Genomic DNA, 22,151 nt, shown 5'->3' on the forward strand with positions numbered 1-22,151 from the left:
GTATCCCATATATATATATATACATATACATATATATATATATATATATATATATGTATATGTATCCCTACCTAGACTTTTTATATATCCCCACCTAGACACATATATAAAGTCTAGGTGGGGATATTTATATAAAAGCCTAGGTAGGGAGATATATATATATGTAGGTGTAGGTAGGGATGCACACACATGGATTTATAAAACCTACCTTGACATAGATGTATGTATCCCTTTTATATATATATATGTATATATATAAGTGTATCCCTACCTAGACTTTTTATATATGCCCACCTAGACTTCTATATATATAAAGTCTAGGTGGGGATACATATATGTGTGTATATATATAAATATATATATACACATATATATAAACAGATATAGGGAAGGATATATATATATATATATATAAAAACCTACCTATACTTATATATATATCTCCCCATCTAGACTTTGTATATATTTATATGTATATATAAAGTCTAGGTGGGGATATGTATATAGAAGTCTAGGTAGGGAGCTAGCTAGCTAGATTGATCTAGATGGGGCTACACACACACACACACACACACATATATGTGTATAAACCCTACCTTAACATACATATATGTATCCCATATATATATATATCTATCTCCCTACCAAGACTTTTTATATATGCCCACCTAGACTTATATATATATATATATAAAGTCTAGGTAGGGATACATAAATGTGTGTATATATATATATATATATATATATATATATATATATATATATATATTAAAAAAAACAGGTCTAGGTAAGGATGTATATATATATATATATACATACACACATATATAATACCTACCTAGACTTTATATAAATTTATATATATAAAGTCTAGGTGGGGATACATATATGTGTATATATATATATATATATATATATATATATATATATATATATATGTAAAACAGTTATAGGGAAGGATATATATATAAACCTACCTATACTTTTATATATATATATATATATACACATATATATATACATATATATATAAATCTATCTCCCCATCTAGACTTTGTATATATTTATATGTATATATAAAGTCTAGGTGGGGATATGTATATAGAAGTCTAGGTAGGGAGCTAGCTAGCTAGCTAGATCTAGATGGGACTACACACACACACACACACACACATATATATGTGTATAAAACCTACCTTAACATATATATATATGTATCCCATATATCTATATCTGTATCTATATATCTATCTCCCTACTGAGACTTTTTATATATGCCCACCTAGACTTATATATATATATAAAGTCTAGGTGGGGATATATAAAATTCTAGGTAGGGATACATAAATGTGTATGTATATATTAAAAAAAACAGGTCTAGGTAAGGATATATATATATGTATATACACATACATATATAATATCTACCTAGACTTCATATACATTATAAAGTCTAGGTGGGGATATATATATAAAAGTCTAGGTAGGGAGATATATATGTGTGTATGTATGTATAAAACCTACCTTGATATATACATATGTGTATCCCTTTTTTATATATGTATATATATATATCCCTACCTAGACTTTTTATATATGCCCACCTAGACTTTTATATATATATAAGTCTAGGTAGGGATACATGTATGTGTGTATATATATATTTAAAACAACAGGTCTAGGTGAGGATATATATATATACACACACACATACACATATATATATATATATTTAAAAACAAGTCTAGGTAAGGATGGATACATACATATATATATGTCTAGTGTGTATATATAAAAAGAACCCAGGCAGAGATACATAGAGAAGTCCAGGTAGGGGGACAGCTAGCTACCCCTCTACCTAGACCTATACATATATGTATATACAGACACACACACACACACACACACACACAAAGTGGGGGAGATAGATATATAGAGATATATATATATATAAAAAATCTAGCCAGGGGTGTGTGTATATGTAATATATCTAAGTCTAGGTAGGGTTGTATATAAATATATAGAGGTGTCTAGGTAGAGTGGGGGGTGTGTGAGTGTATACACAGATATAGGTCTAGGTAGGGGGAGATATATAGAAGGCTATGTTGGATTGTCTCTGTGTGTGTGTGTATATATATATAAATAAATGTCTAGCTAGGTGTAGCTGTGTGTGCATATAAAATCTAAGCAGGATCCCCGTCCTTGGCCTCTCCATCCCATGTGCCCACCAGAGTGGGTGTGTGCCCTGGAACCCTGCTACAGCACACAATAATCCCAGGGTGCCAGAGCACCTGCGGGGGGGGTGTGTATTTTTACACTCTTCTAGGTAAAGCCCATGAGGAGCTTAGCTGCCCCAGCACAGCCTGAGCCAGGGAAGGGAGCAGAGGTGGCAGCAGGGGCATCCTGCCTTTGCTGGCTGAAGCGCTGGTGGGTGGCAGCAGGGTTGGGAGCAGTTGTGTTGCCAACAGTCGGAGCTGAGCAAGTGAGGGCAGCAGGATTCATGGGGTGCAGGCTCAGTGTGTGCCTCCAGCGTTTCATGGGCTGTGCTCAGGGGGCTGCATGGACAGTGTGTGAGAAAATGAAGCTGCTGTGTGCTCACTTGGTGGTGTGACTGCAGTGCCAGTCATACTGGGCTAGAGCAGTGTGAGCATGGTCACCTTTCTGGCTGCTCCTCATTTTACTGCTCTTTACCAGCAGTCATCTTCTCTGCACCCATCCAGAGGAGAGACCTAGGAGTTGGAGATGAAGTCTTGCCTTCAGCATGCATTAGGACTGCTAGAAGTCGAAGGAGGGGGCACAGATCCCACCACTGAGACCTGCAGCCCTGTTTCTGAACACTTGAAGTATCATTTTTGCTGTGCAATGATTTGGCTTCACTCTTTAGGATAGAGGGAGGGAAGAATCGTTACACATCCATCCCCTTGGAGGGGCCAAACAAGTTCCCACTCCAGATCCTGCAGTAAAAATGGAAGTTTAGGATCTCATTTGGTTTCAGATGTGTGTGATGGAGCAGAGCTCATTGCTGTCTACACCTACCTGAAGGGAGGCTATAGTCAGATGGAGTTGGGCTCTGCTGCCAGGCATTCAGCAACAGAACAAGGGGACAGAGTCTCAAGTTGTACCAGGGCAGGTCTAGGCTGGATGTTAGGGGGAAGTTGTTGTCAGAGAGAGGGATTGGCACTGGAATGGGCTGCCCAGGGAGGTGGTGGAGTGGCTGTGCCTGGAGGTGTTGAAGCCAAGGCTGGCTGGGGCACTTAGTGCCACGGTCTGGTTGATTGGATGGGGCTGGTTGAGTTTGGAGGTCTCTTCCCACCTGCTTGATTCTATGATTCCTTTTCCATATCCCATGGCATCATTCACTTGTGATAACACAACAGCCTCCTGTAATTCTGAATTTCCAGCTTGGCTCTTGGACATGGAGCAAATGCTTCTTTCAGAGCTACCTCACTCCCATGTGTGAGAAGGGAACTGGTTTTCATGACACCTGCTGATCAAACACTGGCTTTTGAGAGCACAGCCCTGGTATGCCATGGCTTTGAAGCATGTGTCTGCTCTGGGGGCACCTTAAAGCTGCTTTCCAGTAGCTGAAGGCATCCTACAGGGAGGCTGCAGAGAGACTTTTCATCAGGGTGTTTAGGGGTAGCACAAGGGGGAATGGTTTGAAGCTGAGGCAGAGCAGGGTTAGCCTGGAGCTTGGGAAGAAGTTCTTCAGTACAAGGGAGGTAGGACTCTGGAACAGGCTGCCCAGGGAGGTTGTGGCTGCCTTCTGCCTAGGGATGTTTAAGGCCATGCTGGATGAGGCCTTGAGCAGCCCAGTGAGGTCGATAGGTGGTGAGGCATAGGTGATCTCTGAGGTCTCTTCCAACCTCAGCCATTGTAGGCTTCATTTTGATCAGCAGAAGTGGGAGAGCACTTGGACAGTCACTCGGAGCTCTAAGCTGCAAAGCCTGAGCACACTCTTGGTGTCACAGACAGGTCTGCTTTCAACCACAAAAGCCTTCAAGTTCCTGCTGAAGCTGCCTTAAAAAGATAATCCAAGTTGCATTTTGCAGGACTCGTCTCTGTTTGGGGGTTTGTTTTTTGTTGTTGGTTTCTTTGGGGTGGGTTTTCTTTTTCATTGGCTTTGGGTTTGCTTGGTTTAAGTTCTGAACTACTTATTTATCCTTCTCTCTCACCAAGCTGTGAAGTAGGTACTGCAGACATGGTTAACAGTTCCTGGCAGCACATTCACGTGTTCTCTGTCACGTTCTACTCACCTGCTTTGTGCCTCCATGCATTTGTTGGTTGGTTCTTTTCTCTTTTATCAACAGAGCACAAAGCAAAACTGATCCCAGGATAGCTGTAGTGGCTATGGCACCATGAGAGAGAGAGAGAGAGGAACCAGACTAGTCCATTGCAATGTTTTGGCCATGCCACGAGAAGTAGTTATGATTTATGATATGATGTAGGGCTTGACTTTGGTTTTGTCTCCAAGCACTGAACATCTCAAAGCCCTGACTCTGAGCATCCTTTCAGGACACAGCAGTAGCATGAAGCTCAGACAGCAATCCTCTAGAAATACGCCCTCTGCCTTGGCACTTCCTGTGCTGTCAAGAGTGGAGGAGGTTTTGTTTCCAAATTAATGGCTTTAGTACTTCCCAGGGCTGGCAGCTGCAGAAGGGCACAGAGCCTGGGTTCAGTTTTGTCCTTTGTGCAAGTAACTGCATTGGAGAATCACAACGAAGCCTTTTGGACCTTCCATTTATGGTGTGGAAAGTGTTTCTTGGTGTACTGCACTGCATGTGATAGCTGTCTCCATGGGTGACATTTGCACTTTAATAAACTCAGAGATGAAAAGAGACAAAGGCAACAAATCCTGAAACCTTCCTTTTTGCAGGGGTGGGGAGGGAGGTTGTTGGACTGTTCTCTCTGGAGGTGCTGCGACAGAGCCTGGCTGCTGTGCCACGGGTGCCCCTGGGGTTCAGGGTGGCAAAGGGGCAGGGAGAGCTATTCAGGTATCTACATGAGTAGCAGAAATAGCTTCCCTAGCCCAGGCTGCACACTGTGAGCCAGGCAAAGAGCTTCTCATGGCTACTAACATGCAGAATGCCCTCCCTTGCCCTGCTGCCCACACTGCTCTTGCTGCAGCCCAGCACAGGGTTGTGTCTGGGCTGCACTCCCCCTGCAGCCTCCTGTGGAGCTTTTCCTCAGCCCAGACCCCCAGGGTCTGTTCCTCAGGGCTGCTCTCAGCCATTCCCCAGCAGCTTCCCGGGGACAGCTCCGCCTGGCGGCCGTAGGTGGAAACGACAGCAGAGGCAGCTGGGCAGCCGCAGCCTCCCTCCCTCCAGCTCTTTCAACTCTCCATCACTGCTGGAGAAGTCCAAATATTGGGGCTGGCAGGGCTGCAAAGCTGCGCATGCTTACAGAGCTTCGTGTTACTTATCTCTTGGGGGGTTCCCCCCTCCTTAGTGCCAGGCTGGCTGCAGGCCAACACACTTAATAGTAGCCACATGGTAAAATAAATAAGAATGCCTGTATGGACTTAAAAGTAAATGTTAAATATTGGCTCTGCTTTTCTGGTTTCTTTTTTTTTTCTGGGGGGTGGTGGTGGTTCTTATTCCTTTTTTCTTTCCCCTGATGCCAGCTTTGAAATGGTCCTCTGGCAAAACAGAACTTGGGCCCCCCTTTTTTTTTTTTCCCCCCTCTCTTGCTGTGTTTTCTTAAGTCTGGCACATTTAATGAGCACTAATTACACCAGCTCCAGCTGTAGGATATTTAAGAGCAAACTGATAGGGGCTATTAAAATGTACAAGGGAAGGGGGCAGAAGCTGTACAGTGCAGTCAGAGGGAAGGGGCTTGTCTTCCCTCACCCTAGTTGGAAGAGTTCTCCCCTGGCTAAATGGAGGAGAAGCCATCAGGAATTGGCATTTCTCTTCCTACACTTAGGAGCATTTCTCTTAAACTAAGTAATCAGCCTCTGGCAGGGAAGGGCCCAAACACAGGGGCAACTGTTGGTAACTGCCTACTGCTGGGAGGTGGTGGGAGGCAGGAGGCAGCTCTGGCATAGCTGGGATGCCTGAGTCAGCTAACAAAAATAAAGTGCATTTGACCTGAAGGCTTTGTTTACTCCTGAAGTTTCAGTTTTCTTAAAACTGAGCCAAGCTTGCTCCTCTTTTAGCCAGCTGGCAGCCAGGGACCAGAGGTGCCCACAGGAATCAGTGCTGGGCACAGTCCTGGTCAAGATATTTACTGAGGATCTGAAGCAGAGGATTGAGTCCAGCATCAGTAAGTTTGCAGATGACACCAAGCTAGGAGCAGCGGGAGGGTAGCAGAGCCCTGCAGAGGGACCTGGCCAGGCTGCATGGGTGGGCAGAGGCCAATAGGATGAAATTGAACAAGGCCAAGTGCAGGGTTCTGCACTGTGGCCACAACAACCCCAAGCAGCACTAGAGGCTGGGGACAGAGTGGCTGAGAGCAGCCAGGCAGAGAGGGAGTTGGGGGTGCTGGGAGAGAGGAGCTGAAGCTGAGGCAGCAGTGCCCAGGTGGGCAGCAGAGCCAATGGCATCCTGGGCTGGCTCAGGAGCAGTGTGGGCAGCAGGACAATAGAGGTTCTTGTGCCCCTGTGCTCAGCACAGCTTGAGTGCTGTGCCCAGTTCTGGAGCTGTGCAGAGCTAGCACAATACACAAGCAGCTATTTACAGTACATACAGTTACAGACAGAAATAGACAAGGGAAAAGTTAATACAGAAGCACAACTCCCCTCCCAGAAACCTGAGGCCCCAGGAGGGGCTCCCAACCACCCCTTCACCTTCCCCCTACCCCTCTCAACCTTACCCCAGGAAGTCCCAAGGAAGAATGGAGGTTCAGCCAGAGGTTAGGAAGCAAAGTGGGTTAGTCCAGACTGGAGGGTGAGGCTAGAGAGATGCAGCTCAGGCAGCAGCCCCAGCCAGAGTGGTGCTGAGTGTCTTAGCTCTGATTTGACTTACGTTTTTATACACCTCAGTAAGCCTATGAGGGAAGTAGACAGCACCATTGGTTTACTTTGTACAGCCTGCTTCACACCAGCACACTGGCCCATGGGCACTGATTGGCCAGGGCTGGGTGCTAGGTTGGGCTGGATGAGCTTGGAGGTCTCTTCCACCCTGCTTGATTCTGTGATTGTATGTAGTTAATGCAGCAAGAGTGTGGGCACATCTTTCTTGCTCCCATACTTCTGCCAAGCCCCCACACCAGTTCAGGTGGTTGTGATTTGTGAGTCATTTGGGGAAGTTTTGCAAGCTCTTAACACCTACAGAGGACAACAATGAGTTGGACATGGAGCAACCAAACATGTTCTGCACAAAAGATTTCGTGCAAACACAGAAACAGCACAACCCTTTCTGAGTGGGCCAACAAAGTACACAAGCACTGCCCAAAAGAAAAAAGAAGTGATGGTGAGATGCTCAGTGACAAGATGCTCTGAAGTGCAGGCAGGAAAAGACCCAGCCAAGGGAACACTTCTTGCCTGTTTAAACAGTGGAAGAGTATGAAGCAGAACTTTATTTACAGGCACATCATCGCTCCACAGCTGATCAAGTCAGGCTCATGGATGCAGGAAGCACAAAAGAGACCTTCAGCAGAAGCAGCTAGTGGGGCCTGTCTCAAAAAAGAAAATGAAGGTTTCATAGCAATGGGCACCTGGGCAGGAGAAGGTTCACTTCAACAACAGCAAGTGCAAGGTCCTTCCTGTGTCTGGGTGGAGGCAATGCCAAGCACCAATCCAGCCTGGGCAGTGAGTGGCTGGAGAGCAGCTCTGAGGAGAGGGACCTGGGGGTTCCTGCTGGACAAGAAGCTCAACAGGAGCCAGCAGTGTGCACTTGCAGCCCAGAACGCCAAGCAGAGCCTGGGCTGCAGGAGCAGAAGTATGGCCAACAAGATGAGGGAGGTGATTCTCCCCCTCTGCTCTGCTGAGAGCCCACCTGGAGTCCTGCATCCAGTTCTGGAGCCCCTGGGACAAGAGGGCTGTGGAGACGCTGGAGCATGTCCAGAGAAGGGCCATGAGGATGCTCAGAGGCTCCAGCCCCATGGCTGGAGGTGTTTCAGGCCAGGCTGGCTGAGGCTGTGTGCAGCCTGCTCTAGGGTAGGGTGTCCCTGGGCATGGCAGGGGGGTTGGAACTGGCTGCTCCTTGTGCTCCCTTCCAGCCCTGCCTGATTCTGTGGTCCTATCCATTATGCAGGAGCATGTGAGGGAAGGACTCTGCCGCAGGGAACACAAGGGTGAGCTCTGGCAAGGCAAGGCAGACCAAGTGCCCCATGTTTGCAGCAGGTGGGAGCCAATGTGGCACCTCTGAAGGCGAGTCAAGAATCTCCAATTTATACAAGTCATGGCTGGGGTGGGGCTGTTTTTAGCTGCAGTTGGACTGGAAAACCTGTCTTAAGAGCAGAGTAGCAGCCTGAAACTGGAAATACCTCTGGAATACTTGGTGCTGGCTGTTTACATGAACTTTTCCCTGCCTCCAGAACTTTTAAGCACATTCTCCAGCTCTCAAATCTCTTCACAGAGGAAGAAAATATGCATCATAATAAATACACTCTGAGTTTACCTGAAGTTCAAATGCTCCACCAGAACATATCCATCTGAGAGGAGGGGGAAAAAGGCAGCAAATTAATAAACTGCTGAGGCAATGAAAGGCTCCGTGGCCAAGCACAAAGAGCAGACTGCTGCCTGCTCCTCCAAGCTGGATGGCAACATCACCGCCGCTGCCAGAGGCTTGCGGCCAACTTACAGCGGCCCTGCGAGTTGCGGCAGATCACTGCGCTGCCCTCCGCGGCGTCGATCACCTCCAGCTGCTCCCCAGCTGTGACTGGGAGATCAACTCTCCTCCTGCTGGGCACCGAGCGCTCGGCTACGGCTGTGCTGACCACGGTGATCTCCTTCTCGTACTGCGGCGGAGGAGGAAAGGCACAGGTCGCTCCGCAGCTTGGGCGCCACCGCTTGCAGGGCGGTGGAAAAGGGATGGGGAGAGATGATTCTAGGACGAGCTCAGAGGCTTTGTATGGGGCTGAGGAGGGGGATAAAAACCCCAGCAGCAGCAGCCCATGTGGAGAGCTCAGATGAGGGAAGAAGGCAGTAGTAGGTTAGTAGGACATCTCACCCAGAGCAGGACTGACAACTAGAGTAGAGCAGGGGGGCAAGGGAGAGGGAGCAGAGGGGGGCGAGGGAGGATAATTTAGCAGTAGAACAGACTTGGCCCAGTGTGTTGAGTTGGGAGGGACTGGGTCTCTGCAGAGACATGGAGCAGAACCGGACACGTACCAGAAATGTCTCTCTGAAAAGCTTCTCCTCCTTTTCCATCCTCTCGCTTTTCTCTGCATTGCTCTTCTTGACTTTGAAGAGATTTCTGCAGAGAGGGAGGGAGGGGGAGACAGAGAGAGAGAGGGAGGGAAAGAGGGAGGGAGGGGGAGACAGAGAGAGGGAGGGAGGGAGGGGGAGACTTCTGAGCTCCTGGCACACTGGGAAATGCAACCCAAGAGTTTAACTCCAGCCTTGGAGTTAAGGCTTCCCTAGCTGTGAAGTCCTGGAAGGGCAAAGCACATTGCTCATCCTCTTATTAAAACCAACCCCCCAAAAGCAGCCATGTGAACAGACAACTCAAATCTGCTGGGGAGCCACTTTGTGCCTCCAGTTGGCATAACTCTGTGAGCAAGGTGGGAACACAGCAGCTCTCCATCCAGTATCTCAGGTCAGTTTTGGTTTGATGGAAGCCAACCATGCCCTCTTCCCAGGCAGTTTGTCTCCCTCTGGTTTTATCTGTGCTTAAGCAAAGGGTCCCCAGATAACTCCCCTCCTAAGTCAGTTATAGAAGTTGGGCTGCACACAGCTCTCTTGAGCTTTATTGCCTCTGCAGGGTATGGAGGAGACTGGCACCCAAGCAGGCACTTACATGGCACTGTAAAGCCACAGCCCAAGCTCCTGTAACTGGTTGAATGGGAGCAGTGGCATACTGGGACACTCCCTGGGTATGGAAGTGTCACACTATCTGGTTAGATGGAACTCCAGCTACGGCACTTAGAAATACAACAGGGGAGGGAACAACCAAGCAAGCAACAATCACCCACTTGCAATACATTACAGTCCCTTGGCTAACTTTCACAGACTGAAAATTAAGAGGAGAGGAAACAGGACTGAAAGTAGGGACTTGGTAGCTGTGGAGAGATTCCTGCTTGGCATTCTCAGCCTGCAGTGCCTGCAATTTCTTAAGGAACAGAGGGAATCAAATCAGCTTCCTGACAGCCTGCAGAATTATTCTCTGTCACATTGGGTGCTTCTGTGCTCCACCACCTCCCTGGGCAACCTGTGCCAGTGTCTCACCACCCTCACTCCAAAGAACCCTTCCCTAACATCCAGTTTCAGTCTCCCCTCTGCCACTTCAAACCCATTCCTCCTCATCCTGTCATTACCAGACCTTGTCAGTAGTCCCTCCCCAGCCCTCCTGTAAAGAGCAGCAGCAGCACAGAGAAGCAAAGCAGAGGGCAAGAGGAGTGCAGATGAAGACCTTTCCAGGTTGTCGCTGCTTTTCCTCCGCTCCTTCTCCTCTTTCGCCATCAGGAATTTTGGCACCCAGTTTTTGGACTTGTCATCCTTCTCTCTGGGAGGAGGGGAAAAGAAGCACACAGAAATCAGGGTTCCCTCCCCTCAGCAGACTGTGTCCCCTCTCCAAGCCTGTGCAGCAGCAGTCATGCTTTTCTCTCCCTGCCTGCCCCCAGCACCACCACTGCAAGGCAGACACTTGCTGGATGTGCTGCTGCCGCCGCACTCATCTGGCAGCAAGAGCCAAGTCATGCTGTTCCCATTACAAGTCCTTGTCCTGACAAGCAGCCTGCCAGCACGGGGCTGATTACTGGGGCTGGAGTTTTCCCTCCTTAGGAAAGCCATCTGAATTGCCACATCTTTCTGGGAGCAGCTCTCTCCCTGTCCCGCCGCTGGCGCTAAGGAGGTAACACTGACCAGACGCTCTGTGGGATGCTCCCTGCCAAACACAACACACATGGAGGGACACATGGACTGCCTCCAGAGGACTGAGTCCTCACCAGATCGTGACCTCCCTGTGGCTTGCAGGCTCAGGTGCGTGCTGAGAGGAACACCTCCAGGGCTGAGGACCAGCCCTAAGAGGAAGCACTCTCCTCACCTTGGATCCTTCTGCTCCACCTCGACATCGTCGTACACCACCGTGTCCGCCTGGGAAGCAGCTGTGGCAACCCAGAGAGAGGAGGGACATTAGTCAGGAGGCCTCATTCTGAGTGTGCTACTCAAAGCACTGTACAGCAGAGGAGCACTGGGGCTGGGAACAGTCAAAGCACCAAAAGGGGGCAAGGCAAGGGATAAAGAAGAGCTGTGGGATCCAAGAACAGCATCCAGAACTCCAGCACGAGGTGGGAGGCTTGTGTATAGCTGTGGGCAGCTGTCTAGGTGGGTTTGGCCATCCAACTCCAGGAATAGAGTAGGAGCAGTGGCAAAGCCCCAGCCCAGGCAGGACACAGGTGCATTCACCCCAACACCTTCTCAAGGCTTCATTCAGTGGGGCCAGTTTTCATGTCACAGGCTCCCAGGATATTAGGAGTTGGAAGGGACTCAAGGAGATCATCCAGTCCAACGCCCCTGCCAGAGCAGGACCACTCAATCTAGCTCAGGGCACACAGGAACACATCCAGACAGGCCTTGAAAGGCTCCAGGGAAGGAGACTCCACAGCCTCTCTGGGCAGCCTGTGCCAGTGCTCTGAGAGCCTTCCAGTCAAGGAATTCCCCTTATGTTGAGCTGGAACCTCCTGTGCTGCAGCTTCCATCCATTGCTGCTTGTCCTGTCCCAGGGAGCAGGGAGCAGTGAGCAGAGCCTGTTCCCCCCTCCTGACCCCCAGCCCTCAGATGTTTATAAACATAGATTCAATCCCCTCTCAGTCTTCTCTTCTGCAGACTGAACAGCCCCAGCTCCCTCAGCCTCCCCTCATGAGAGTCCTGGGATAGGACACGGAGATATATAGGATTGAGTGGTCCTGCTCTGGCAGGGGGGTTGGACTCAATGATCTCCTTGGGTCCCTTCCAACCCCTAACATCCTGTGAGCCTGTGACCTCCAGGCATGGCAACTCCACCACCTCCCTGGGCAGCCCATTCCAATGCCAATCACTCTGACAACAACTTCCTCCTAACATCCAGCCTAGACCTCCCCTGGCACAGCTTGAGGCTGTGTCCCCTTGTTCTGGTGCTGGATGCCTGGCAGCAGAGCCCAACCCCACCTGGCCACAGCCTCCCTGCAGGCAGCTGCAGACAGCAATGAGCTCTGCCCTGAGCCTCCTCTGCTGCAGGCTGCACACCCCCAGCTCCCTCAGCCTCTCCTCACAGGGCTGTGCTCCAGGCCCCTCCCCAGCCTTGCTGCCCTTCTCCAAACACCTTCCAGCATCTCAACATCTCTCTGCAATTCAGGAGCCCACAACTGGACACAGCACTCCAGGGGTGGCCTGAGCAGTGCTGAGCACAGGGGCACAAGAACCTCCCTTGTCCTGCTGCCCACACTGCTCCTGAGCCAGCCCAGGATGCCATTGGCTCTGCTGCCCACCTGGGCACTGCTGCCTCAGCTTCAGCTCCTCTCTCCCAGCACCCCCAGCTCCCTCTCTGCCTGGCTGCTCTCAGCCACTCTTTCCCAGCCTGTAGCACTGCTTGGGGCTGTTGTGGGCAAAGTGCATTTGTACCAGTACAAAAAAAGTGTGCTCTGAGCAGCCAGGAGCTTGAGGAGAGGCCTCCAGACCCTGCTCCCTACATTGACTGCATTTCTTTTCGTATTTCCTTTCCTAGCATCTAGACCTTGTGAGGCACAAGAGATCCTGGCTGCAATCCACCTGAACATTTACAACTTCTTGTTTCATACACACACAAACCCCCAGGGGTCAGGTGCAGCCACGGTGCTTACCTAAGTTTGGTACTGAAAGGGAAACCAACCTGTGGATAGAAAGAGGCTTTGAGGAGCAAGTTTGCACATCAGCATTGCTCGAAAAATAACCCCCACAAGCACCAACAAACTAACAGCACTGAAGTGATGGCAGATGTAGGCTCCACAGAATCATAGAGCAGTCTGAGTTGGAAGGGACCCCCATGGCTCATCCAGTTCAACCTCCTCTGCAGTCAGCAGGGTCATTCTCAACTAGATCAGGATGCCCAGAGCCTTTCTCTGAGGGATGAGGCCTCAACCACCTCCCTGGGCAACCTGCTCCAGGGTTCCACCATCTCCATGGTGTAGAACTTGCTCCTAACATCCAATCTATATCTGCTCTGCTCTAGTTGGAAGCCATTGCCCCTCAGCCTATCACTGCAGGCCTTTGCAAACAGCCTTCTTGTAACTCCCTTAAGGTACTGGAAAGCCTCCATTAGGTCTCCCTGGAGCCTTCTCTTCTCCAGACAGAACACCCCCAGCTCCCTTAGCCTTCATTCTGTGCTTCTGTGCTCCACGACCTCCCTGGGCAACCTGTGCCAGTGTCTCACCACCCTCACTCCAAAGAACCCTTTCCTAACATCCACTTTCAGTCTCCCCTCTGCCACTTCAAACTCATTCCTCCTCATCCTCTCAGTACCCAACCTTGCCAATACTCCCTCCCCATCCCTCCTGTAGCCCCCTTCAGATACTGGAAGGTCTCCTTGAAGTCTTCTCTCCAGGCTGCAGAGCCTCAACTCCTGTAGCCTGTGCTCACCTGCCACAGCATCTCTTGATGAGCTGATAGAAGCACCTCTGGCATAGCTTTCCCAGTAAAGTTGTGCTCCTTACCTAGATCTCCTGCTCTCAAATTATGCAGGAGGAAGGGGCTGGAGAAGCAACTTCTTACCTTAAGTTCCCCTTAATCTTGAAATTCTTCAGCCTCAGCTTGAACAGGTTTCCAAATCTCTTTTGTTTTTCTGCTCTGTCCAAAAGAGAAAGAGAATTTCAGTTGAAGAAAGGAAAGAAGCTGGAGAGGGTTCAGTACTCACAGCCCCAGAGGTGCTGAAGCAGGTGAAGGAAGGGCAGCAGACCTTAGACCTCAACTCAGCAGAAGGCTGGGTTGTGGGTGTGGATGAAGGATGGATTCAATGGAGTGAGCACCAACACAGCACAAGATGCTTAATTAGGAGGTCCAAGCTCAAATCTTTCCTTAAATCAAACTTTCCTGTGGGTACTGAAATCATCCTCCTCTGACCCAACAGCTACAGAAGGTTCTAGGCTTATTTGGAGGAAAAACTCCTGGCAAAAGGGAGAAAAATTACCCAGAAGCATGCAGAGACCTCAATATCTCTCCTGAATTGAGGAGCCCAGAACTGGACACAGGACTCAAGGTGTGGCCTGACCAGTGCTGACCAACCCCACCTGGCTACAGCAGACAGGCAGCTGCAGACAGCAATGAGCTCTGCCCTGAGCCTCCTCTGCTGCAGGCTGCACACCCCCAGCTCCCTCAGCCTCTGGTGGCCATGGTGGTGTTGGGTTGATGGTTGGATTCAATCTTGGAGGCCTTTTCCAACCAGAACATTTCTCTGACTGTCCTGTGTGGTTTATGCAAGTGAACCTTTGTAAGAGGAGTCCTTCCAAGGGATGGAGAGAGCTACAGGCTCTAGCAGAGGGACCTCACTGCTTAGGGGTTTCATTTTGGTAACTATTTGAGGAAGAAGAGGAGGAAACCCACCCATACAGCAACTTCTCTGCTGAAAAAGAGGCTCCCAGCCAACATCTGGATGGGGAGATCAAGGTCAGCAATTCAAGCCAAGGAACTGCAACTTACTCTGATTTTCCTGGATTATCACCCACAGCTTCAACATCTTCATAGGTTTCTTCATGGCTGCTCCCTGAAACTCCAAACCAAGGTTCACTGTTATCACAGACCACCTTCAGCAGCAATGAGGTGAGGTTTAGGATCACAGAATGGTTTAAGGTGGGAGGGAACTTGAAGATCATCCTTAGGTAGAGACACCTCCCACTAGAATAGGTTACTCAAGGTCTCATCCAACCTGGCCTTGAATGCCTCCAGGGAGGTGGTGGAGCACAGAAGCACCCAATGTGATCAAAGATCACATTGGGTGCTTCTGTGCTCCACCACCTCCCTGGGCAACCTGTGCCAGTGTCTCACCACCCTCACTGCAAAGAACCCTTTCCCAACATCCAGCCTGAATCTCCCCTCTTCCAGTTTAAACCCATCCCTTCTCATCCTCTCCTTACAAGACCTGTTTGCTGGACAAATGACACCCAGGCCACTACATTTTACTCCTTCAGAGCTTTCAAAGTCTCTGAATCAAGCTCCATGCTAGCCACAGGCATTGCTCCCTGCTGGGTTTAATGGCAATCTAGAACCACCAGGCCAGAAGGGTACACAACAGATACTGAAAATTAAGTGAAGCTACTCACAGCATCTTACTGCTGTCTACAACTACCTGAACAGAGGTTGTGGCCAGGTAGAGTTGGTCTCTTTTCTCAGGGAACCAGCAACAGAACAAGAGGACACAGTCTCAAGCTGTGCCAGGGCAAGTTTAGGTTGGATGCTGTAGAGAAGCTCTTTACAGAAAGAGTGATTGGCATTGGAATGGGCTGCCCAGGGAGGTGGTGGAGTCACCATCCCTGGAGGTGTTCAAAAGGAGACTGATGAGGCACTTAGTGCCATGGTTTGGTGAGTTAGAAGGTGTTAGGACTTGTTGAGGCACTCAGTGGCCTGGTTTGGTTAGTTAGAAGGTGTTAGGAGTGGATGAGGCACTCAGTGGCCTGGTTTGGTTAGTTAGAAGCTGTTAGGACTTGGTGAGGCACTCAGTGGCCTGGTTTGGTTAGTTAGAAGGTGTTAGGAGTGGATGAGGCACTTAGTGGCCTGGTTTGGTTAGTTAGAAGCTGTTAGGACTTGGTGAGGCACTCAGTGGCCTGGTTTGGTTAGTTAGAAGGTGTTAGGAGTGGATGAGGCACTTAGTGGCCTGATTTGGTTAGTTAGAAGGTGTTAGGTTGGACTCAGTGATCTAGAAAGTCTTTTCCAACCTGGTTAATCCTGTGATCTCCCAAGGACCAACCCAAACCAAAAGCAGCTCCCACTCAAGCTTCCCCACTTGCTGCACTTACTGCTGGCTGAAGCAAACGAGCCTGAGGCATCTGACATGTGGCTCCTGGGAGACAGAAGCATTAGACAGAAGTGCTGCAGTGTGCTCTGCAGGAGGCATTTCACAGCCAAGCCCAGGTCCATACTCACAGCCTGTCTTGAATCTCCTCAACATCATCATACAGATTCTCTGGCTCCTGCAGAGGCTGCCAAGTGTCCTGCTCCAAGGCTCTTCTTTCTGCCCCTGGGAAGGAGAAAGGACCTTTGCTTTAGAAGCTTTCCTCAGGGCAAGGACAACTGTGGAGTGTAACAGCTGATACCACAACATGACTTCCCGTGCCAGGGAGTGTGGATTTTTGTTCCAAGGCACTTTGAGTAAGAAGAGTGAAGAATTTCAAAGCTTTTGCATTTTAAAACTGATTGAAAATGTTTAAGTTCTAACATCTTGTAGCTCTAAAAATACTCCAACATCCATCAGGATTCTCAGTTGTGGCAGCTCTGATCCAAATGCTCCTGACCAGAAAGCATTCCCAGAAGAATATACCTGGATGTTTGCAGGCCTGATTGAAGAGAGATTAGGATGGCTGGTGGAGATACTAAGATCCAAATAATTGGCCAATCCATTGGGAATACACCTGGAAATCAGCACCTTGCAAAGGATGCAAGGAGAGAGAGCATCCCAGGGACGTGTTCCAGCAAAGGCTGGAATAGAGCTTGAGAGCTGCACCTCATGAGGTCAGAAAAAGATTCTTACTGGAGGAACTTTGCTAAGTGGCAATGCTGAACCCTTGACATGGATTTTGGAGTAACTGGCCTGGAACTGGAGCAACGTGGAAACACAACCAAGCAAATAAAAACAGCTAGAGCCCCTAAATGAAGGGAGGTGCAGGCAGCAGAAAGAGGCACCACCACAATATGGTCTAGTTCATGACCAGGAGTCCTGCAGAACATTTCAAATCCCCAAGAAGAAGAAAAGGATGAGGTAGGTGTCATGGTTGGCCAAAAATGGCCTTATCCATGTCCTGGCTTGCCCAGGCCATGTTTTTCTGCTCTCCCTACCTTCTGCTGTGGGGAGAAGCAACTGCAGGAAGGAGTACAAAGAATCTGGAGCCACCAAGTCCAAGGACTCTGCCTTGTCCTGACCACCAACAGCCCCTCCACATGTCTGTTACTGTTTTGTGAGTGAATACACACAAGAGAATTAAGCAGGCTCCATCATGCAGCCAGGACACACAGGAGACCTAAGCAGGTTCACTGTGCAGCCAGGGTGCCCAGGAGACCTAAGTGGGGTTCATTGTGCAGTCAGGGTGCCCAGGAGACATAAGAGGGGTTCATTTTGCAGCCAGGGTGCCCAGGAGACATAAGTGGGTTCCACTTTGCAGGCAGGGTGCACAGCACCAGCTCTGGCTGATCTCTCAGAGCATCCTGACAGAAGGAGCTCAAAGTGAGAAAGGAAAAGGCTCCCTGGAGCTAGCAAGAAGATGGAGCAAGGAGCAATCATTCCATCTTAATAAGGAACAGGGGGGAGACTCTGGGCACTCATCCTGCTCGTCTAAGTTTCTACCACAAGCCTCAGCCAAGCCCTTTCCTGAGACTCAATAAATTAGGTGAGGCAGAGGGGATGGATTTCAGCTCCCTCGGATAAGGGCAATCTGCTAGAACAACAAACACCTTGGTTTGAGTTACACAGATGGTTAACCAACTTAGGAAGCTATTTGCAAAGCCAAAATAAACCATCCAGACCAGAACACAAATGTGCTTGCAACCTTTTGCCCTGGTTGAACTAAACTGGTTCAAGAGTTGGATCCAAATTTAACATTACTTCCCATATGGAGGAGACATTTGGGCAACAGATGGGGCTGGGGATGGAGGCAACACTCAACAGCACAATGAGGTACTCACGGAGCTCTGTGTCTTTTGCCAGCCCTTGTGGGGTGGGATGCTTTGGAGTCTGGTTGCTGGCCACATCCTGCTTCACTTGTGGCACTTCCATCTCGCCACTGCCATCTTCCTTGGGTTGGCTTGTGGGAGACATGTACTCGCCCCCATCTGTCTGAGGTCAGGGCAGCAGAGGCTTTAGAAAGAGCTTTCTAGCAGAAGTAAAGACAAATCCTGCACATACATACACCTGGGAGAAGAGAGGAGACCTTCCTGGGGATTTTAAACTGTTCTGTGCACTCTTCCATCAGGGATTTGTGGGAGCCTTGAGTGCTGTTTGGCAGCACTGCCTTCCTGTCAGGGGCTGGGAGGCACCTCCAAGGCTCAGCCAGTCCAGCCCCCCTGCCAGAGCAGGAGCACCTAGACCAGATCACACAGGATCACAGCCAGGAAGGTCTTGAATATTTCCAGAGAGGGAGACTCCACAGCCCCCTGGGCAGCCTGTGCCAGGCTCTGTCACCCTCACAGGGAACAATTCCTCCTCATGTTTCCATGGAATTTGCTGTGCCTCAGCTTGCAGCCAGTGCCCCTTGTGCTGGCACTGGCAGCACCCAGCAGAGCCTGGCTCCAGCCTGTGCCACTCACCCTGCACCTCTTTAGAAACACAAATGAGATCTCCTCTCAGGCTTCTCCTCTCCAAGCTAAAGAGCCTCAGCTCCTTCAGCCTCTCCTCACAAGAGAGTTGTTCCATTCCCTTCAGCATCTTTGTGGCTCTCTGCTGGACTCTCCAGCAGTTCTATGTCCCACTTGAACTGGTGGGCCCAGCACTCCAGATGCAGCCTCACCAGAGCAGAGAGGCAGGAGAACCTCTCTCAGCCTACTAACCACACCCTGAGCACGCACTGGAGCAACAGGCAGAGCACTCAAATTTCAGCTGCTTCCCAAAGAGAGGGAGGACAGAGAAGAGATCCTCAGGTAACTACTAAAAGCAATCTCAGGCATACAATACCTTGACAGTTCTCTTTGCTTCCTCCTCTTCTCCTCCAAGGCTTGTTTTTAACTCTTCCTCATCCTCTGTGACAGTTCTTCCAGGACTGAAGATTGCAGAATTGAGAGTGAGCTCAGAACAGAGACATCTTAGCAAAAGTCAGAGCCAGGCAGACTGCTTTGGGACTGTGTCCAAACCAGCAGCTCATTTTCCCTTTGAATGAGGCAGATGCCATAAGGACCAGCAGGACTAAAAGGAAGGGCAAAGCCAAGCCTAAGGCCACTGGTTACTTGTGTTAATAGCAGCCTCTCCTGGAGAAGGCACAGCCTGAGGTGATTGTTTTCTAGTGGCAGGAATGGCCAAGCTGGGTCCACGTGCCAGTGGTGGTACCTGTCTCACTAAGCCTGGCCTTTCATTTGCAAGGACCCAGCAGCAGGAGGCAGAACATGATACAGGTTGTTCTTTGAACACCACCACATCAGTTCCCAACTGAAGTGGCCCCATTTTATCACATGGTTCTTCAATGCCCATCCAAACCAAACCCAACACCAGAACAAAGCAAACCAAAGAGGGGGAAAAAAACACACCAAAAATAAGGGGGGGGGGGGGCAGAAATCAAACCACACATCAAAAGGGGGGAAAAGCCCACAAAAAAAATACACCCAAAAGGGGGGCAAAAAAACCCCACACCCAATAGTGGGGCCAAAAAAACACCACACCAAAGAGGGGAACTAAAAACCCTACACCACTAAAGAGGGGGAAACAAAAAAAACCCACCAAAAAAGGGGGAAAAAACCCACCCACAAACACCAAAAAGGGGAAAAATAACCACAACAAGGAAAAAAACAACCTACCCAACCCCAACCCAAGCCAACATAACCCCAAGCCAAGCTGCAGCCTTCTGCCCAAGGCAGCAGGGAAGCGCTGCAGGGAGCTGCTAGGGGGACGTTGCTAGGGGGAAACTGGAGTGTGGCCCTTGCCTTGCCACACAGCTCTGTGCCCAGAAGCAGGTGTCCCACTTGGAAGAGCCTCCTACCTGACCCTTCTCACTCTAACAAAGCTCAGCCTTCAGTAGGCAAAGACAAAGCATCTTCTTGAGCGCCAGAAGAGGGAAGAAAATCCCCAACCCCCTTCCTCCTCCTCCCCTCCGAGATACCCTCTAGAATGAAACCAACCCCAGAGCCCAGGAGTGCTGACACAGAGGAGCAGCAGCAGCATCAACACTGTCTCCTGGTCACCAGATATGTGATCATTGCTTTCTATTTACTGGAGGTTACAACATCCTAACCCCAGCCTGGGTTAGATGTGGGCTTAGAAGAAGCTTGAGAGAAAGGAAAGGGAATTACCTGGACTGGGCAGAGAGTGAAGCCTTCTGCTTCTAGAATAAAGAAGAGGAAAGACTTCAGCCACTGTGCTGTTCTCAGCAGCCAAAACTCCATAGGAGACCTCAGCTGTCACCCAGCAGTTAAGGAAACACAGCTTTAGACAGCCCCAAACCCTCTGAGGCTTGGAACAGTTCTCAGCCATGGATATTCCTCTGCTTGGCAAGGCAGGGGATGCACTTACTGACAAACTACACAGGGAGAGCCATAGAATGGTTTGGGTTGGAAGGATCAGCCAGTTCTGGCCCCCTGCTATAGGCAGGGACACCTCCCCCTAGGAGAGGTCGCTCAAAGCCTCATCCCACCTGTCCTTGAACACCTCCTGGGAGGTTGTGGAGCACAGAGGCACCCAATGTGATCAAAGTGATTCTGTGCCCCACAACCTCCCTGCAGGTGTTCAAGGCCAGGTTGGACGAGGCCTCAAGTGACCTGTTCTAGTGGGAGGTGTCCCTGCCCATGGCAGGGGGTTGGAACTGGCTGAGCTTTGAGGTCCCTTCCAACCTAAACCATTCTGTGACTCAGAGTTGTGGTTTGCAGCAGAGGATGAACTCCTCTATGGTCATGTCTACAGCAGTTGCCCTCATTTATCAGCCAAAACTTGGCAGGACAAGGAACCTGGCTCAGGTTTTGTTCTCATGGCTTCACAGAGGCATCACCACCACCAGCTTGCCATTGGCAAAAGCTTCCAGAAGAACTCAGTGGGTTTTGCCTCCATGAATTCATGACCTTGATATTGGTACTTGACATTTACTTTGTCTACCACCAGTGTCCAGGTGGTCTTACTACTTACATGCTTGCAGCAGAAGTCAAGGGAGCTGCCTCTCCCCCCACCCCCAAGTGTGTTCATGTCCCCTCTGCAGTTTCTGCTTTAGGCTTTGGAGCCTCCTCACAGAACATACTCAGCAGATGAGAAAACCAGCTGTTTGGGATGTTTAGGAGAGGAGAGCATGCTTGGGTCTGGTACAGTCAGCCTGGCTGTGGTGGACTCACCTCATGTTCCTGAGGCTCCATCTTGGGTGCTAGAAAAAGATATTTGTGAGCACAAATTACTTTTTAGTCCAGGCTAAAAAAGTTGCTGCACTTTAAACTGCAAAACCCAGCTTCACAGAACCAGGCAGGGTTGGAAGGCATCACAAGGAGCAGCCACTTCTAACCCCCTGCCATGCCCAGGGACACCCTACCCTAGAGCAGGCTGCACACAGCCTGGCCTGAAACACCTCCAGCCATGGGGCCTCAACCACCTCCCTGGGCAACCCATTCCAGCCTCTCACCACTCTCCTGCTCAACAACTTCCTCCTCACCTCCAGCCTCACTCTCCCCACCTCCAACTTTGCTCCATTTCCCCCAGGCCTGCCACTCCCTCACAGCCTCAAAAGTCCCTCCCCAGCTTTTTTGTAGCCCCCTTCAGATCCTGGAAGGCCACAAGAAGGTCACCTGGGAGCCTCCTCTGCTCCAGCCTGCACAGCCCCAACTCTTTCAGTCTGTGCTCACAGCAGAGCTGTTGCAGCCTCTCAGCATCCTCCTGGCCCTGCTCTGGACACACTCCAGCATCTCCACAGCCCTCTTGTATTGAGCCCAGACACTCAGCATGCAAGCACACATTCACCACGCCCAGGCTCCTTCAGTTTGCCATTTACGTTCAGCAGACTGCAGCATCAAGCTTGACTGGCTACAGTTTTCATAGCCCTAGGGTCAAACCCAGGAGGGGCTGTGGCAGATCTCCCCCAAGGAAGTTGCCTGGCTCCCAATCCAACCAGTGCAGAAGGCAGAAACTAACCTCCTCAAAAAAAGAAAGAGGCAACTCTGAGAAACACAAAATCAGAGCAGTGGCAACTCTAATGGAGAAAAACCACACTGGGGA

General features: G+C 49.8%; 1 protein-coding gene across 1 annotated transcript; it reads right to left on the bottom strand.

Annotated features, from left to right (window-relative positions):
- Positions 1-7,476: 7,476 nt before the first annotated feature.
- LOC135177251 (FYN-binding protein 2-like) lies at positions 7,477-21,311 on the bottom strand. The gene is made up of 15 exons (XM_064146928.1): positions 21,281-21,311; positions 20,255-20,286; positions 18,930-19,014; positions 17,945-18,095; positions 16,193-16,286; positions 16,066-16,109; positions 14,753-14,816; positions 13,829-13,903; positions 12,922-12,950; positions 11,148-11,208; positions 10,515-10,607; positions 9,275-9,359; positions 8,745-8,901; positions 8,562-8,595; positions 7,477-7,614 (listed from the first exon to the last, which is right to left on the bottom strand). The coding sequence occupies exons 1-15, from the start codon at positions 21,299-21,301 to the stop codon at positions 7,605-7,607; spliced, it is 1,035 nt and encodes a 344-aa protein (XP_064002998.1). The 5' UTR covers positions 21,302-21,311; the 3' UTR covers positions 7,477-7,604.
- Positions 21,312-22,151: the final 840 nt, after the last annotated feature.

This window comes from Pogoniulus pusillus, chromosome 8 (genome assembly GCF_015220805.1).
Source record: "Pogoniulus pusillus isolate bPogPus1 chromosome 8, bPogPus1.pri, whole genome shotgun sequence".
In the NCBI taxonomy this organism is placed as follows: Eukaryota; Metazoa; Chordata; class Aves; order Piciformes; family Lybiidae; genus Pogoniulus; species Pogoniulus pusillus.

Excerpts from the sequence above, each read along its gene's own strand:
- LOC135177251 (XM_064146928.1), bottom strand. The coding sequence starts at position 21,301 with ATGGAGCCTCAGGAACATGAG. Across the intron at positions 11,209-12,921 it reads CCTTTCAGTACCAAACTTAG|CTGCTTCCCAGGCGGACACG; the intron begins GTAAGCACCGTG and ends GGGTTGCCACAG. Across the intron at positions 8,902-9,274 it reads TTTTCAGAGAGACATTTCTG|TACGAGAAGGAGATCACCGT; the intron begins GTACGTGTCCGG and ends CCTCCGCCGCAG.